The sequence below is a fragment of the Odontesthes bonariensis genome, chromosome 23 (genome assembly GCF_027942865.1).
Source record: "Odontesthes bonariensis isolate fOdoBon6 chromosome 23, fOdoBon6.hap1, whole genome shotgun sequence".
NCBI lineage: Eukaryota > Metazoa > Chordata > Actinopteri > Atheriniformes > Atherinopsidae > Odontesthes > Odontesthes bonariensis.
This window is the reverse complement of record NC_134528.1, coordinates 7,969,739-7,984,071: the sequence shown is the minus strand read 5'-3', so window position 1 is coordinate 7,984,071 and position 14,333 is coordinate 7,969,739. Positions and strand designations below refer to the sequence as shown.

Below are 14,333 nucleotides of genomic sequence, written 5' to 3'. Positions count from 1 at the left end.
AAATGAAAACGCAACCGTTAATTTGACTTGAGTTGCAACACATGTGTAACCCTGAAGCCGTCTGCGTCAGCCGGTCTTGGTTGGTCATTCCCACAGGAAGCTTGGTAACACACTGGATGGGGCTCAAAAGACAGCCACCATTCTGTGGTCAAACCAGCTGTCCCTAAATTTGGTTTGTGCACGTATTCCTACGCTAAAGCTAAATGCACTGAAACCGCTTGGAAGTATCTGATGGGATGGCATTTAGTCATTTGTTCAACTTCACACGGACAGTTGTTACAGCATGAATACAAAAAAACGGATCTCACCTGAAAGTAGGCTATGATTAAACTGTGTCTAGGTTTCTTTATTGTGTGTGTGCACACACACAAAAAGAACACGGACAAATACATTAGATAGAAAAAGTATAAAACCTATTACGAGCCTCCCTTATGAACAGATTAAAATGGTCATAGTATTTACCATGTGGGTTTGGGCACACTCCAAATTTTAGGGGTAGTTGCTAAAGCCTCTTTTACATATGTCTTTTCAAGCTGGGACCGATGCGTTGAGCATCGTGTCGTGTGTGAAAGTAAAGAGGCGGAACGGGGGGTTGAAGTTGATCCACCGCTGATAAACTTCTGTTACACACATTAGGCCAGTATTGCGGAATTTGCCTCTCTAACCATCGCTGCTGTCGTCACTCAGCTTATTCCGTGACACTGGCTTAATGCATGTTAGGACACAGCGATGCAATGCTGAGCCGCCCTCTGTTTGGCTTGTGTGAATTATGAGGAGAATCAGCGAGGGGTTGATGTGGACATCTTTTTTCGCCTATAAGGCACAATAGATATTTTTCATAGACCCATAGACACAGTATAAAAGATGGATGTAGTCATCCAGTGTTAGAAGGGGAGTCATTGCAGAAGAGCCCTAAAGCGCAAATACCCATGATGCATTGGTTCCAAAACATCTCAGACTGCAACAAAAGCCATGACTGTGTCATAAGCTAAATTATTTTCTTTTCAGTGGACAAATAATTTCAGAATTGAATAAATATAAGATCCGATCTGGTTTGAAGAATCACTCTAGGGCTCCACTCCAAAATAGTCACCTCTACTTGAAAAACCAAACCTGAGTCTTCAAAATGGCTGTTCACAAACCAGCGGGTCGTGTTCTTACACAGTCTGTAGGTTGGACAGATCCTAAAAAGTATGACGATAAAGATTACAAAAAACACTTGGTGTTGTACATTTTGAAAATGATCATACTCCTTTTATCCGTTGACTACTAGAGTCTTTCACATTTAAAAAAAAAAAAAAAAAAAAAAAAAAAAAGAAGATTTTTCACTCAATACTACAGCTGCTTGATCCAAGAATAGCAAACTCTTTATTTTAACAAATGCTTAGACCTTGGGGTTTTGCTCAGTTTTGCTGTTTAATCCCCTAATGTTTCATTAATGTCTATAAACATATTTGACTGTTATTGGCTCCAATTATTAAACTTTCATTTGAATCATCCAATTGGGAAGCACAGCAAGCAGCTGGATCTTTTAAGTTACTGCTCCTAATTTAGGAGCCCTTTGTATTGTTGCCTACACTTAGTTTCATCTGGATATTTAGCTTGTACCTTCTGGGGGAAAAAAAAAAAAGCTGTAAAGTGGAAAAGAGAAACCCGCAGTGTGCTATTAATAGCAATGATAATGATTTGCTTACAAAACAGAGCAGTGGGTTACATATACCACCTCATTGCTTTCTGTAAATGCTGCTGGAGGAGAGCTGAGCAAACAGTTCCTTGTGAGATACTCACACGGGTCTAAAGACGTGTGTTGTTTCGTATGTATGCGTTTTCATGCGTATCCAAACCATCACGGACTATTGCACAGGACTGTGCAATGACAACAGCCTCACCATCAACATTCTCCACTTGTCTGTCTGTTGTTAGCTCATTTGCCAAGTCATTTCAGGATGCTGATCCGCTGTGAGACATTTGAGGGATACCGGCTCTGCCACAGTGAGTGTGCTCGCTATGTCTATGAGATTACATAAGAGCGACGATTAATAACGGCTTTTTATCAGAAATGGAGAATTTTGGGGGCTTTGATGTTTATTATATGCTGCGCTATAATTGGTGGCAGATTATCAGAAACATCTCAATCGGAAGCCAGAATTAGTAATGTAATACCTTTCTTTATCCTTTGTCCCGTTTTCAGTGTGTCTTGATAAATAAAAGCAGAAATAACTTCAGATTCCCTGCAGGGGCGGAACTCCAGTTGGTACAAAGGTCAAGACAGTGTGGCTATTATTAGACCACCATATCAAGTGGTGTCCTTGACAATTATAATACTCTCACTTTCCCAAAGCGGCTTCATATTTAAATTTCCAGCCTGCTGTTATCCTCGGGAGTGCTGGCCCTCCTTGTGTCCTGCTGAGGAAGGGCATGTTAAAAGTTCATGGTCGCCCCTGTGTGTCACCCCAGCACTGAAGTAGGGAAACCATAAGAAAAGAAGGTTATGAATGTCAGAACCGCTCAGTTTTAATATTAGTTGCTGTGCTTTTACAGCTGAGTCAGAAGGCCAGGCTCCATCAGGAATGAAGGGTTTGTGTACAGGAGAAGACAGCTGCCTCGAAAGCCCGCAGTATGGACATTAGCAGGATGTCAACAACTTGAATTTAGTACAGAAACAGAGTAGAACAATGGTGAAAATCACGAAAACAAAACCTGACTGATATCCTTCATTAATAACCTCAATCTGAAGGATTAATATTAATTAATGCACATCCCTCACTCCTCATTATAGTGGACTAAATAGATTGTAGTATTATTTGAATGTATCATGGGATTTTATATACCCTATATAATGTATTGAAAATATTCCACAATGTACTGTGAAAAGTAGCGTCAGATTTATGGTCACTAGTCCATCTATGAGTCCACTATATATTTCTGTGTCTTTTTCCCCAAAATGTTTCCATGTGGCGTTAGTTCATGCAGGCAAATATGGATTCTATTACATTCAGAGAATATGTATCTAGCAGTCAGAGGTCGTTACAGCATGTCATGTTACAGAAGCCCTAACCATATTTGTATTCTAACTCTATCCTAATAGTTTTCTAACCCTAACCAAGTATTATTACGGCCTAAAGCCAAGCTGAAAGTGATAATTGTTCATGGTAATTTGTTGCATTTACCAAGGTAACTAGCAAAATAGCATTCATGAAGATGACTGTTGGATCATAGAAATAATACATTTTAGCCCTAACCATGATGATTTCCTAACCCTAACAAAGTAATTGCCTAAACCCAACCAGGAAGTGACGAAGGAGTTTTCCGTCTATTCTTATATGGAGATACTCTCATGAGTCTTATTTCCCCTGCAGCCTGTAGGGGTGAAACTTTACGGGACACCATTATGACTCTCATTGAAGCATATGAACAAACGATTTATTCGTCGGTTTCAGTTGGAGAACTTGTTGCATACAACTGCCTAAGTTATCCGTAGGAATTATTGAGCGTGTGATTTCAGAGACAGCCCTTATCATAAAGAGAACACCTCATCAGCAGTTTCATAGATACAGCAATTAAAGTGACTTCTGAACGATTAAATGCTTTGACAACTGCAATTGGATTAAGATGGTTTGAAAAAGTGTTTCACAGCACTGTCGACAGGAAAAAGACTGTTTGGCTATTTCAAGCTCGGCCTTGGGAATATCATTCGTTCAGCAATGGCCACTTATGTGCTCTTATGTTAGAAATACCAGTGAGATATCTGACCTTTATTTTTATTCCGAAGATGGAGTGCTGCAAAAACAATTATGCTTCATGAAAAGTCATGATGATTTTAAACAGCTCAATGGATAAAATGCTCAAAATACCCTCCACATCACTTGCTTTTGCGCTGTTGGTCTAATCCAAGCCCAATAAGTATACGTAAAATTAACAGGTTTTTAGGTGAGGGAGAGTTTGGTTAATGAGCGTTTTTAGCTCGTCTGCCCCTCCCTGGGCCTTCTTAAAATTCTGCTAGTGCCTCACCTTGCACTGCTAATCCTCCCAAGGCTGTAATGATAGATACACATGTGCGTGTGTGCAGACACATAAATAAAAGCAGGAGAGGCAACCTACCTAATGGATTTGTGCTTGCTGCTGACTGTCTGCTGCCTCTGCATTGTTTTGTTTGACACGTCAACAAGAGGAGCTCGCAAAATCATACGTGGCCTCTGAGCCAGATTATTATGTGCACCCTGGGATCAAGCTTCCGGGTTTGATAAAGGCTGGATAGATAAATAATAGCTCTGAAAAACTGATGGTTCATGTTCATTATGAGCTATTACCTTTGTATTTCACGGCAGGAAGTACTTTGAGATTTTTAAAATTTTTCTATATTATCTGTGCTGTTTTTTTGCACTTAAAGGGAAAGTGCATTTTTTTAAACCTGGACCTTATTTCTGGCATAAAATACGTTCATCTACTCACGATAACAGTTTGGTGAAAGCGGGCGTCCCTCGGATGATATTTAGATCACTAGAGATCCGCGTATATCCATGTAACGGGAGAGAATAGGGCATTGACAATACAGCCTCTAAATAAAGCATTATCTGTCTTTATTTCACCAATACTTTAAGCGGAATGAATGAATGAACGCAACAAATATTTAGCGCAGTAGATGCCAAAAATTAAAAATTGATGAAAGGATTTTATGAGTCGATGTTTTAAATGAAAGTCTATTTGTTTTTTTTGACAATCCAGCCCTACATAGAAGTCAATGATATATGAAAAGGGAGCATATACAATTAGAGTAATATAGGAAATGTGTTAGGATTCGACTTAAAAGTAGAAAATATGGCTGGGCAATTTTATCAATGTCATTTGTCACTTGGTTTGAACATCACTTTGACTTTCTCAGCATACATTTGTCATTTTGTCTCATTCTCCTTGACAATATGCTGTAAGAGCTCAACTATATGTAAAAGCTCCTTTAATGGTCTCCAATTAGTAAAGAAACTTCACCAAAGTCCCCTAATGTCTTTGTCATGGGTCAGAGCTGCTTGCGTCTTTTGATGCTGATTTCCCTAAATTGAGATGAAAACAGGATGAGTTGCTCCTGTAAAGCGGCTGAGATTTGTCAGTACAAAGAAGCTCTTTGATTACAGTGTTGGTGAAGTCAGCCTCTCCCCGCGTTGCCACCACCTTAGAGAGGTGGACAACTCTTCCCCTGTTTTCTTGCGCTCTGCTGTTGCCATAGTGACTAGAACCGCGTGTTCAGTTTTCAGCAAAGCTCTGCTTAGGTTGCAGACAGCTAGGCAATGTATGTCCTCACCCACATTACTGCTGTGAATGTGTATAATAATGCATGCATGTGTGGGCGCCGCCACTTTGTCTGAGTGGGTGCCCGAGGTCGTATGTAATCGAGACAGAGCAGAAACAATGGTTCATTGCTGTAAAAAAATGTCTCCTTTCACTTGCTTATCAGTCACTTATCTGCAGAAATGAGAAAATGTGCATTGCATATTGAAGCTTCCAATTCATATTCAGATATTGTCATTTATTTGCTGAAAGCCCAGGTTGTGTCTGAGGGGAGTGCCATGGTTGAAAGAAGCTTTCCTCTTTCATATGCACAACACAGAGCAAATTTGAATCACAATATTGACACGCTTTCATATCTGTTGATGACTTCACCAAAGGCTGTGTGTCTCCTGACAAACACAGGGATAGATATCAGCCTTTTATTTTTCCACTGTTACCATTTTTTTCCTGCATCCCTCTCTTTTCCTCCCCTAATCTCATATGTACACTTGCATACATGTCACATGCATATTCATATATTCATATACACTCCCTCGCATGCAGTGCTTGTAGCAAATATCTATTTCACGGCCACGTGCATCTGCATATGCAGACAAGATACATTTATTTATAAGCTCATTAGAGGAGTGGATTTGCCCGCTGCCATCCATCACTCGCTGTCACCTGTCCTCAGCCTGGCACACGCTGACAACAGAACTGCAGGAGAAGAGTCCATGGGATTTAGCCTCCTGGAACCGGTGATACAGAGGGATTTACTCCAATAGACAGAGTTTCCCTTCGCCATTTTGTAGAGGTGAGATCAGAGACACCGCGAACAAAAGACACGGTAATCTCCTACTCACCATTTTCAGAGGGAATGCCTTTGGTGTTTCAAGACATTCTTTGCCACAGCTTAATAGGACACCTTGGCAACCGCATGGGTGTGGTTTGAAAATGGCAAAATTGCTTGATAAATCTCAAAAACTACATGAGCTTTTTATGCATCACTGTCTCTGCAAAAGTACAAGTCTCACTCTACTTTGAACTTCTTAGAAGTTGCCACAGGTTGTCGCAAGCTTGCGAGTGCAGGTTTAAGAGCAGCTTCTCAAAAGAAAGTCAGAGCTGTGGGCTGGAAGTGAAATTGAAAAATCAAACTTGAAAGGCCGTCCTGCCATTTCAAATAAGATAGAGTTATGAATTGGAACGCAAAACTTCCCCGATGCTTCTGCTTGATTTATTTATTCATTTTTCATTTACTTTTTTTCAACACGGGTTAGGTAATTACGATTTCCATCCATTAACTGTTACACGCGGTTTCTCTTGCTCGTTTAATCTTATGTAATCCGAACGTGAGAGCAAACATTTAAATGTTAAAACTGACATTTACACATATGCTTAACTCTGTTTTACATCGTAAAACACTGGACAAATACGTATAAGTGATCACCCTGTGAAGCTGGTCAGACAGAATAAATCAAGTATTTCTCAGTGAGAGTCGCTGTCATGGCAGTCGATCCAGCTGTGGATAACTCGAGTCCCTTCTTATTCTGGCTGACGGCTAAAGTTTCTCTCTGAGGCATCTGTGCTGGCTCCCTTCCTAGATGTAGTCAATTAGCAGAGTCCTCTCCAGTCCATACCAACTCAGTAAACAGAAATGCATAGAGCTCAAGAACTACTGATTTAACTTTACAAGGAAGAACTTGTTTTGTTTGTAGGACTTTGTGTTTAATGGTTATTTATTGACGGAAGATTGCAGCCATGAGACGAGGAATGAGCAATCAGCTGGGGCATGTTTGCAATTTCTGATATTTTTTCATACTTGTGACGTAGGATATTTTTCCTTTTTTTTTTTTTTCCTTTTTCACAAGAATTGTTGCATTATTTAGTTTATATTTACAACTGTGTCTTGTTTGTTCAGAGCAATCTTGTTATGGCAGCGTGGCTTTATGAATGGAAATGTGATTTGATTGCGCCGTCACTTTGTTTCTGAAAGACATCAAAAGATTAATATCTTGACATTGTTTCCAACTTGGCAATTTTGTCTCAAGATTTAGCTACTTTACATAATGGTAGCAACACATTAGGCAACTTTTAGGACACCTATTACCAATATCCCTGCAGGTGGAGGTTTTTCTCCCGCTACAGGAAAACTCATTCAGTAGTCAAAGAAGCAGCACTGCTGGCGTTTGTGAGCTGCTTGCACATGCGTGGTGTTGGTCTGTCAGCAGTCTGTGGATTGTGTGAGAAAATGTTTGAAACCATCTGTTGCTTCTAAGTGTTCATTGAACAAGTAGATGCAGCTGGAATCACAGCACAGACTTTGTGTTTAACTTCTGTGGACGGAAGTTTTGAAAGATTTTTATTTGAGCAAGGCAGCAGTGTCGATTACTCTCACCATGGCCGCCACAGCTTAACACAGTCTTAATCGGATGCTTTTCAGATTTGTTCTGCCACCTTTTTTGGGCTTTTGGGTGTATTGATATACATTTTAAGTGTTCACACAGAGCAGGACAGAGGCAAACAAACAGAAGGCACAAAACATGATGCAAATGCAATATTTAGCAGCTTTATTCTATAGTATTTAGCAATATTCCATTTGAATTACTCAGTAAAATTTTATAATGGAGATATTTCTTTTTGGTTCTGTTTATTAGGGTTAAACCAACAGTAGGCTGAACTAATAGCATTCCTTTCGATTTTCTTAATATTAGTAATAATTGCTATTCTAAGTAGGCATGTTGCAGTTATGGCATAATCGCTTGAATGTAATTATTTGAAATAACTGTTATTATGTGTGACCCTCTTCCAGTCACCTCTAACAGATGTGTCATATTTCAATATCAGTATTTCCACTCGGTTTTCCACCATTTGGGCTAAACTGGCATAATTTTCATTTTATCCTCTTGTGTAACTCTTCCTTCTGGTGCCCTCCGTCGCTGTTATAATAATTATTAGGCTTATGTAGTAACAGTTGCATAACTCAAACACAAAAGGAAATCTGAATGAAAGTGTTGATCACGGTTATTTGTATGACAGTTAAGATGACAGCCCAAAAGCTAAATTTACATTACTGGTAAACATAGCCATGTTAGCATTGGGACTGTGAGCTTGTCATCATCGTGAAGTTGCCAGTTAGCTCAAAGTAAGGCTGTGCTTTCAAATGCTAATGCAGAGTCTTGTTCAGCTGTAATGAAGTGTTGAATAATATCTTATCTGTTTAATATTGTTACAAAGTGGAAAGACCCTCTGAAGACTGTGCTTTTACACTGACTTTAAAGAATAAAGAATATCTGAAAAGGCTAAATATTTTGCAGCCAGTCATAAAAAAAGGCAAGTTTGAAAAACTATGCAGCTGAGATGGAGGCTAGATTTTAGTTTTTTTATGACACTGGAGTAGATGTAATATTTGTTTTTTGCATTGACCAAAACCCTGAGCTGCATGCAGTACACACACAGTGTATAGACAGAGAAAGCTCTGCTGTCTCCACCCATTACAGTCCCACATTATACTGACGTTAGATGTAACATGAACCTCAAACAGGAGTTGTAAGAAGCCTATTGTTGTGTAGCCGTTGCTAGAACATATGTTTCAACTGCTGATCATGACTTCCTGCTCACTGCACTCTGGTTCAGCGACGTGTTGGTCCGCCGGATTGCTTTGGACATGTGCACTCACCCATAACGGTTAACGGTTGCAGCATACAGTACATAATCTATTTTAAACCCTTATTTAACCAGATTAGTCAATTAGGAGTAAATTATGCTTAGCTCCTGCCCATCCCATACCCCCACAAGTACAAAGAGTGAGAAGAATAGATTAGGTAGTGAGCCTCACACACAGTTTAGTTGATGTGAGCTGAATTCTTGTGCAGCTGGGCCTGTGTCCAACTCTATCAGAGTAGCCATTTCCATGGTGAGAGATTTTTCTTTTCTATTTTGAGTCGGAAGAAAAATCTTAGAAATGGGCTCCTTCTGCATTTGAGTGTGACTGACGGCACCACTCTTAAGGAATGAAGGATGTTTTTTTGTTTTTTTTGGTCTTAATATGTTTGCCAGACATTCAGCAGAATCAGGCTTGCCACTTTTGTGTTCATTGCATTGAGAAAAGCATTAAGAAGCTAACAGAGTGCTAGCACATCCCAGAAAAGTTGCTGCACTGATTAAAGAATGATGTACGCTGGCTGTACGTCAGAGCTTATTTCTTTCTGATTTACTTTTTTCTTTTTGTAAATGGAGTAGCTCTTTGTGCCCCACTTTCTCTTGATACCAGAGTGTATGATTCTGTTGGGCTGTTTATTGTCACTTTGCTGTAATCAAGAACTCAGAAAAGATCATGTCGCAACCACCACCCACGGCTTTCCTTTCTGTGAATTTCACTCCGAATGAACTCATCTGATGTCTCAGACGTGGTGCTGGAGTCAGGCGTGAGGACATGCCCAAAATGGATCTCATTTGCATTCTTGCTGTGATTGTGACACTGGACAGACAGACACAACAGATGTAGCTTTTGCACTCCTCTTCAGTTAACAGGTGCTTCTTTGTGAGTGTTAGTTAAATGTAGACCCATGCACAGGAAGACTGGTGGTATTTCCACATTTCATCTGTGGTTCTGGTTTGCCCTCACCCAGTACCTGGTTACCCATGCTGCTTGTTTACCCATGCTTTAGTTTAATCTTGCTCAAGGCAAAAAGAAGATGCCAAACTAAGCTATTAGGATGTTTTCATTTTATCGGTGTGCTGCTCCAAGTTCATAAGCTCTCTGTCTTCCTCCCCTTCTGTCCTGTCCCTGTCACTCCTCTCTTTCTTGTCTTCCTCCATCTCCCTGATCTGCGTGTTTGTGTGTGTGTGTGTGTGTTTCTGTGGGTGCACGTGTTGTCTCCTTCTCTATATGTGTGTGTGTGTGCTTTCTGCTCCCAGCCCCTCTGCGGAAAGCAAAGTTTGTGGAGAGCCCTCGCATTCCACAATCAGAGCTTGGCTCCCCTACACACACCTCCACCACTGCCAAGAATCCAGACCTGGACACATACTGCCCTGGTAAGTTTTTGGCCAGCTCATCCCTCATTTGGTGTTGTTACTTTTTTTTTTTTTTTTTGCATGTTGGTTCCTGAGTGTAAATGAAGTACAGAGGCACAGAGAGAGATCGGGTGAACTCATTGGTTTGACAGTTATTTTGCCAGCTGCTAAGATGAAAACATTGCGAAGGTCGTTAATCAAATGGCTTTGCTCGTGCCCACAGTGTCCACCATCATCGCCTCCTCCCTCTCTGTCTCTTTAATCCCCCCTCGCTGCTTTCTCGGAGCTTGTTTTGGTGCCGCTGCTGTTTTCTGTTAACTTCACTGCCGGCTTTTGCTCAGTAATCCTGCGGACAGTCCAGATCCCCCCCCCTCCCAACCCTGTCAAACTCCTGCTATCTTTTCCCTTCCTCACTCGGAGGAAGCGGTTGACTCGAGGGTAGCGCTCTGCGGTTGTGGTATATCTGCTTCCTTATCTCGGAGCATTAGCTTACTGCCTGGTCTTGTTGGCTCAACCTCTGGTGGGTATGTGGACCTCTCAACTGGGCAGGACAATGCTCCAGCACCCCAGGGCTGGATGAAGACTTGAGAGAAGTAGGCATAGGGGGGGTCTCAAGGCTTAACTTGTGTAATTTAGGAAAATGGTTGAAAGAGCCTCATCAGCTTTCTCCATGTGTCAGCCTCTTCTGCTGAATTTCTGCCCTATGGGAATTCTAAGTAGGTGATTTATAGTAAAATATGTTTTCATCTAATTCTTTATGTCTGAATAGTGTGCAGTTCTGCAGGATAGACCCTTTAGTTTAGGCAAGTGGCTTGCTGTTGAATTTCCTGGATGATTGGACTGCATGATTGGACTCCTGGAGTGTTGACCCTGGTTTTATTTTGCATCAGTCTTGTGAAATGGACTGTGGTATATCAGTCATAAGCTCCTATAAGCTCCTGTAGATTTGACATTTTAGGGATGAAGTAGTAATCTGTGGTGCCATTGATGCAGGAAAACAGTTGATTACATGCAGGAATTTTTTTGTCAGTACAATAATATCTTAAGCTGGGAAGCAGCCACAAGGGCTGGGTTGAGTTTTCAAGGGTGAGTACTCTCACCTCCCAGGTGGACAGATGGACATTTGAGCTCTTAACAAGGCCTCCCTAGCATATGCAATGGCAGGGGCAGTGACTTAAACGTCTGATAACGTGCCAGTCAACAGCTGCCGCAGACTGTCGCCTGGAGGAGTGCAGGTATCAGCTGATTTTTATGGCCAACAAAGAAATTTGTAGTCTCGTAAACAGTGTTTGTGAATATTTTGTGTGATAGCTTGTAAAATCCAACTACCGGCTACCCTCCACACATAATGGACTGAAAGCGTTCCTAATGATGCTACCAATGACTCCAGTCTAGTTCAGTGCAGAAGTCTGCGGTAAAAATTGTAAGCGGGACTATGAATGAATCCGATCTGAGGCAGAATATTCTCTTTATCAGAATAAGGTCAATAGTCAGAATTGCTGTTAATGTACACAAAGCCATTGATATCGTGAATTAGTCCTCATTGACAAAGAGGGTGCGCTGTGTGGGTGTGCGCAACTCAACCGGGTATGATAGTAATCAAAATAGCCTTACTAATAGTATCAGTACTGGCAACATTGAATAGTGATACCAGTAAGAACCACACTAGCACTGGTGGATGAGTAAAAACGATGATAGCAACAAAGTATATTCGTTACATCAATAATGATGTTCATAGAAAAATTAACATCAACAACAATAATTTTGACAAGCCATTCAATTAGCTCAAATTGCTCAAGTAAGCAGATATGTGTTTGGTAACAGCCAAAACACACATTAGCTTAGCCTAGCTTACCTATAAGTCCAAATAGGCAAAAAACTAAATAGACCATATATAGTCTAATTAAACTCATAAGCTAAATGCGCCTTAAAAAGATAAGAGATTACAGTTCAGTATTGGATCCAATGACAAGATAAGACTGTGTTTTTGCTTATTCTGACCAGTTATTTACCCAACACAGAACTCAACATTTATGCAAAAGTAAAATAGTCGTCCAGTGTGACCATAAAGCAGTTCTGCTCATTGATTTGCACATCTGCTGGTCTCCACGCACGTTCTGTATATCTTCTTATCAGCCACTCTTGAGACCAAATATCTTGCATGCTTTTATCTGCAGGTGTTGTTGCACAGATAGGATCACTGATGTGCACATCAGGAATGTAAAATTCTCTCATCTGATCTCTCGATCAGTCTTGCATTCCCCAGTTTTGAAATATCTGCGCTTGCAATAGATTTCATGCTATTTTTTTAAGCCAAAGTTCTAAAATGCGTGCGAGCTTTTGGTCACCTTCATCTCTTCCCGAGGTATTCATTTGGTAGTTACAAGTGAGAGAGCTTGGTCATTTCTGTCTAAATATGCACGTGTTTGCTTGAAGTGAATGGGGAAGTGCTCAGATGAGGGTGAAATAAGAGCCACCAAATGTTGTGTGTTGTCTCACCTGCTATCCGGAACTATTAATACCATCTCCGGTCCGGTCCAGTCCCCTGCTTGCGGCACACATGCCTCCCTCTGGCTTCTCTCGGCGCGAGAGGGCAGATCTGTGGAAAGCCAGGCAGAAACAGATGCGCCTGCACAGAAACACATTCCTAGCTGTGTGCAAAGATAGTTGCTATGGAAACCATCTGTCTCCTTTGCAGCTCAAGAATCCAATGGTGTAGAGTGTGTGTGCATATGCTGGTTTAGGAAAATAAGATTTCTTAATGCCTGATATTTATATATATATATGTATGGCAGAAAGACATGATATATATAGATATATATATATATCTATATATATAGATATATATATATATATGTGTGTGTATATATACATATGTGTGTATGTGTGTATATTTCATCACAAAGGAAGTAAGGATGTCATAGTGTTACTGTGATGAGACGTTCCTTAAGGCATCTGTTACGTTCCAAGTGCTGTCAACTGTCTTTGAAGTGATGTAGATGTTTGTTGTCAGTGGCTTCAGTAAGAAGCAGTCGCTATGGTTGTCATAAAATGTATTTAAAGAACAAAAAGTGGTGCTTAAAATGAAAAGAAATCAACATGCATTATTAGTAATGAATCCCTTTTGATAGTAGTTCATTTGTATCAGTTGCAAGGAGTGAGACTTACTCAGTGACTGCAGTGACTGCTGCTTATCTTTTGAGCAAAATAACATGTAGATTTTGATTTTAAATGACAGCTCCCTCGTTGTGGTCTCCCCCAAAAAGCTGTGCCTTGACATATGTTTGTTGCTGGTATTTTTGGAGTATGAGAGATGAAGGATGTACAAAAGAATTGCCTACATTTAGCTTGAGGGAGTCTCTGTGATTCCGGCATCCAGATTAGACATTTTGCTCCCACATCAAATGGAACATGAACAAACTGCTCGCTGCAGAGGGCTGACCAAAAAAGCTGCGACCGAGGAGTTAAAAGGAGGAACTGTGAGAAACAGGAGTTGAATTGCCAGGTAGTAAGTCAGCGACAAATACACGGAGATGAAATTAGTCTTGTACAGAGGCAGAAAAAGACAAACAGGGCCTTCACTGCCTCCAGATGCACAGACATAGAGCGACGGCAGCTAACACACACTTTTAATTCAGAATGACCAGTGGATGGGGATTTGCCTTTTTGCCTGCAGTTCTTTTCTATTGATGGCTGTCTGTCACGGTCTTGTTATATAAGCAGGTCTCATCTCCCGACCTACATTTTCTCCTTTGCTGCACTCTTCCTCTAAGGAAAACTGTTGCGTTATTGACTTTGAGAGCCCTCATCAATGTATTCCGCTAAAAGAGTAACCACCATAGCCATCTCATCAAGGCTCAGTTGCTTGTTCTGAACCTAATGTGTGCTGTGATTACCTCATTATTGGTTGCTGCTGTGTGTGTTTTTATTGAAACGCTGCAGCATGTCATTCCCATTTGAAAGTATTTTCCCATTTCCCTTCGCAAGTGCCTGTCTTAGTTACTCACTCAGAGGGACTTGGATTCAATCTAGTGAGGATCCTGCTCTGCCTCTGTCCC

The 14,333-nt window shown here is 40.8% G+C and overlaps 1 protein-coding gene across 7 annotated transcripts in view; it reads left to right on the top strand.

Moving 5' to 3' along the window:
* tanc2b (tetratricopeptide repeat, ankyrin repeat and coiled-coil containing 2b) overlaps nt 1-14,333 on the top strand; it is a 155,748-nt gene that overhangs the window by 97,082 nt on the left and 44,333 nt on the right. For 5 of the 7 annotated variants that reach the window (XM_075457335.1, XM_075457336.1, XM_075457334.1 and 2 more), the window contains one exon: nt 10,180-10,296. The exons of the other annotated variants lie outside the window; for them this stretch is intronic. In XM_075457335.1, the coding sequence (XP_075313450.1) occupies nt 10,180-10,296 (117 nt within the window). The remainder of the gene's footprint in view (nt 1-10,179; nt 10,297-14,333) is intronic. 7 annotated transcript variants of the gene reach the window in all.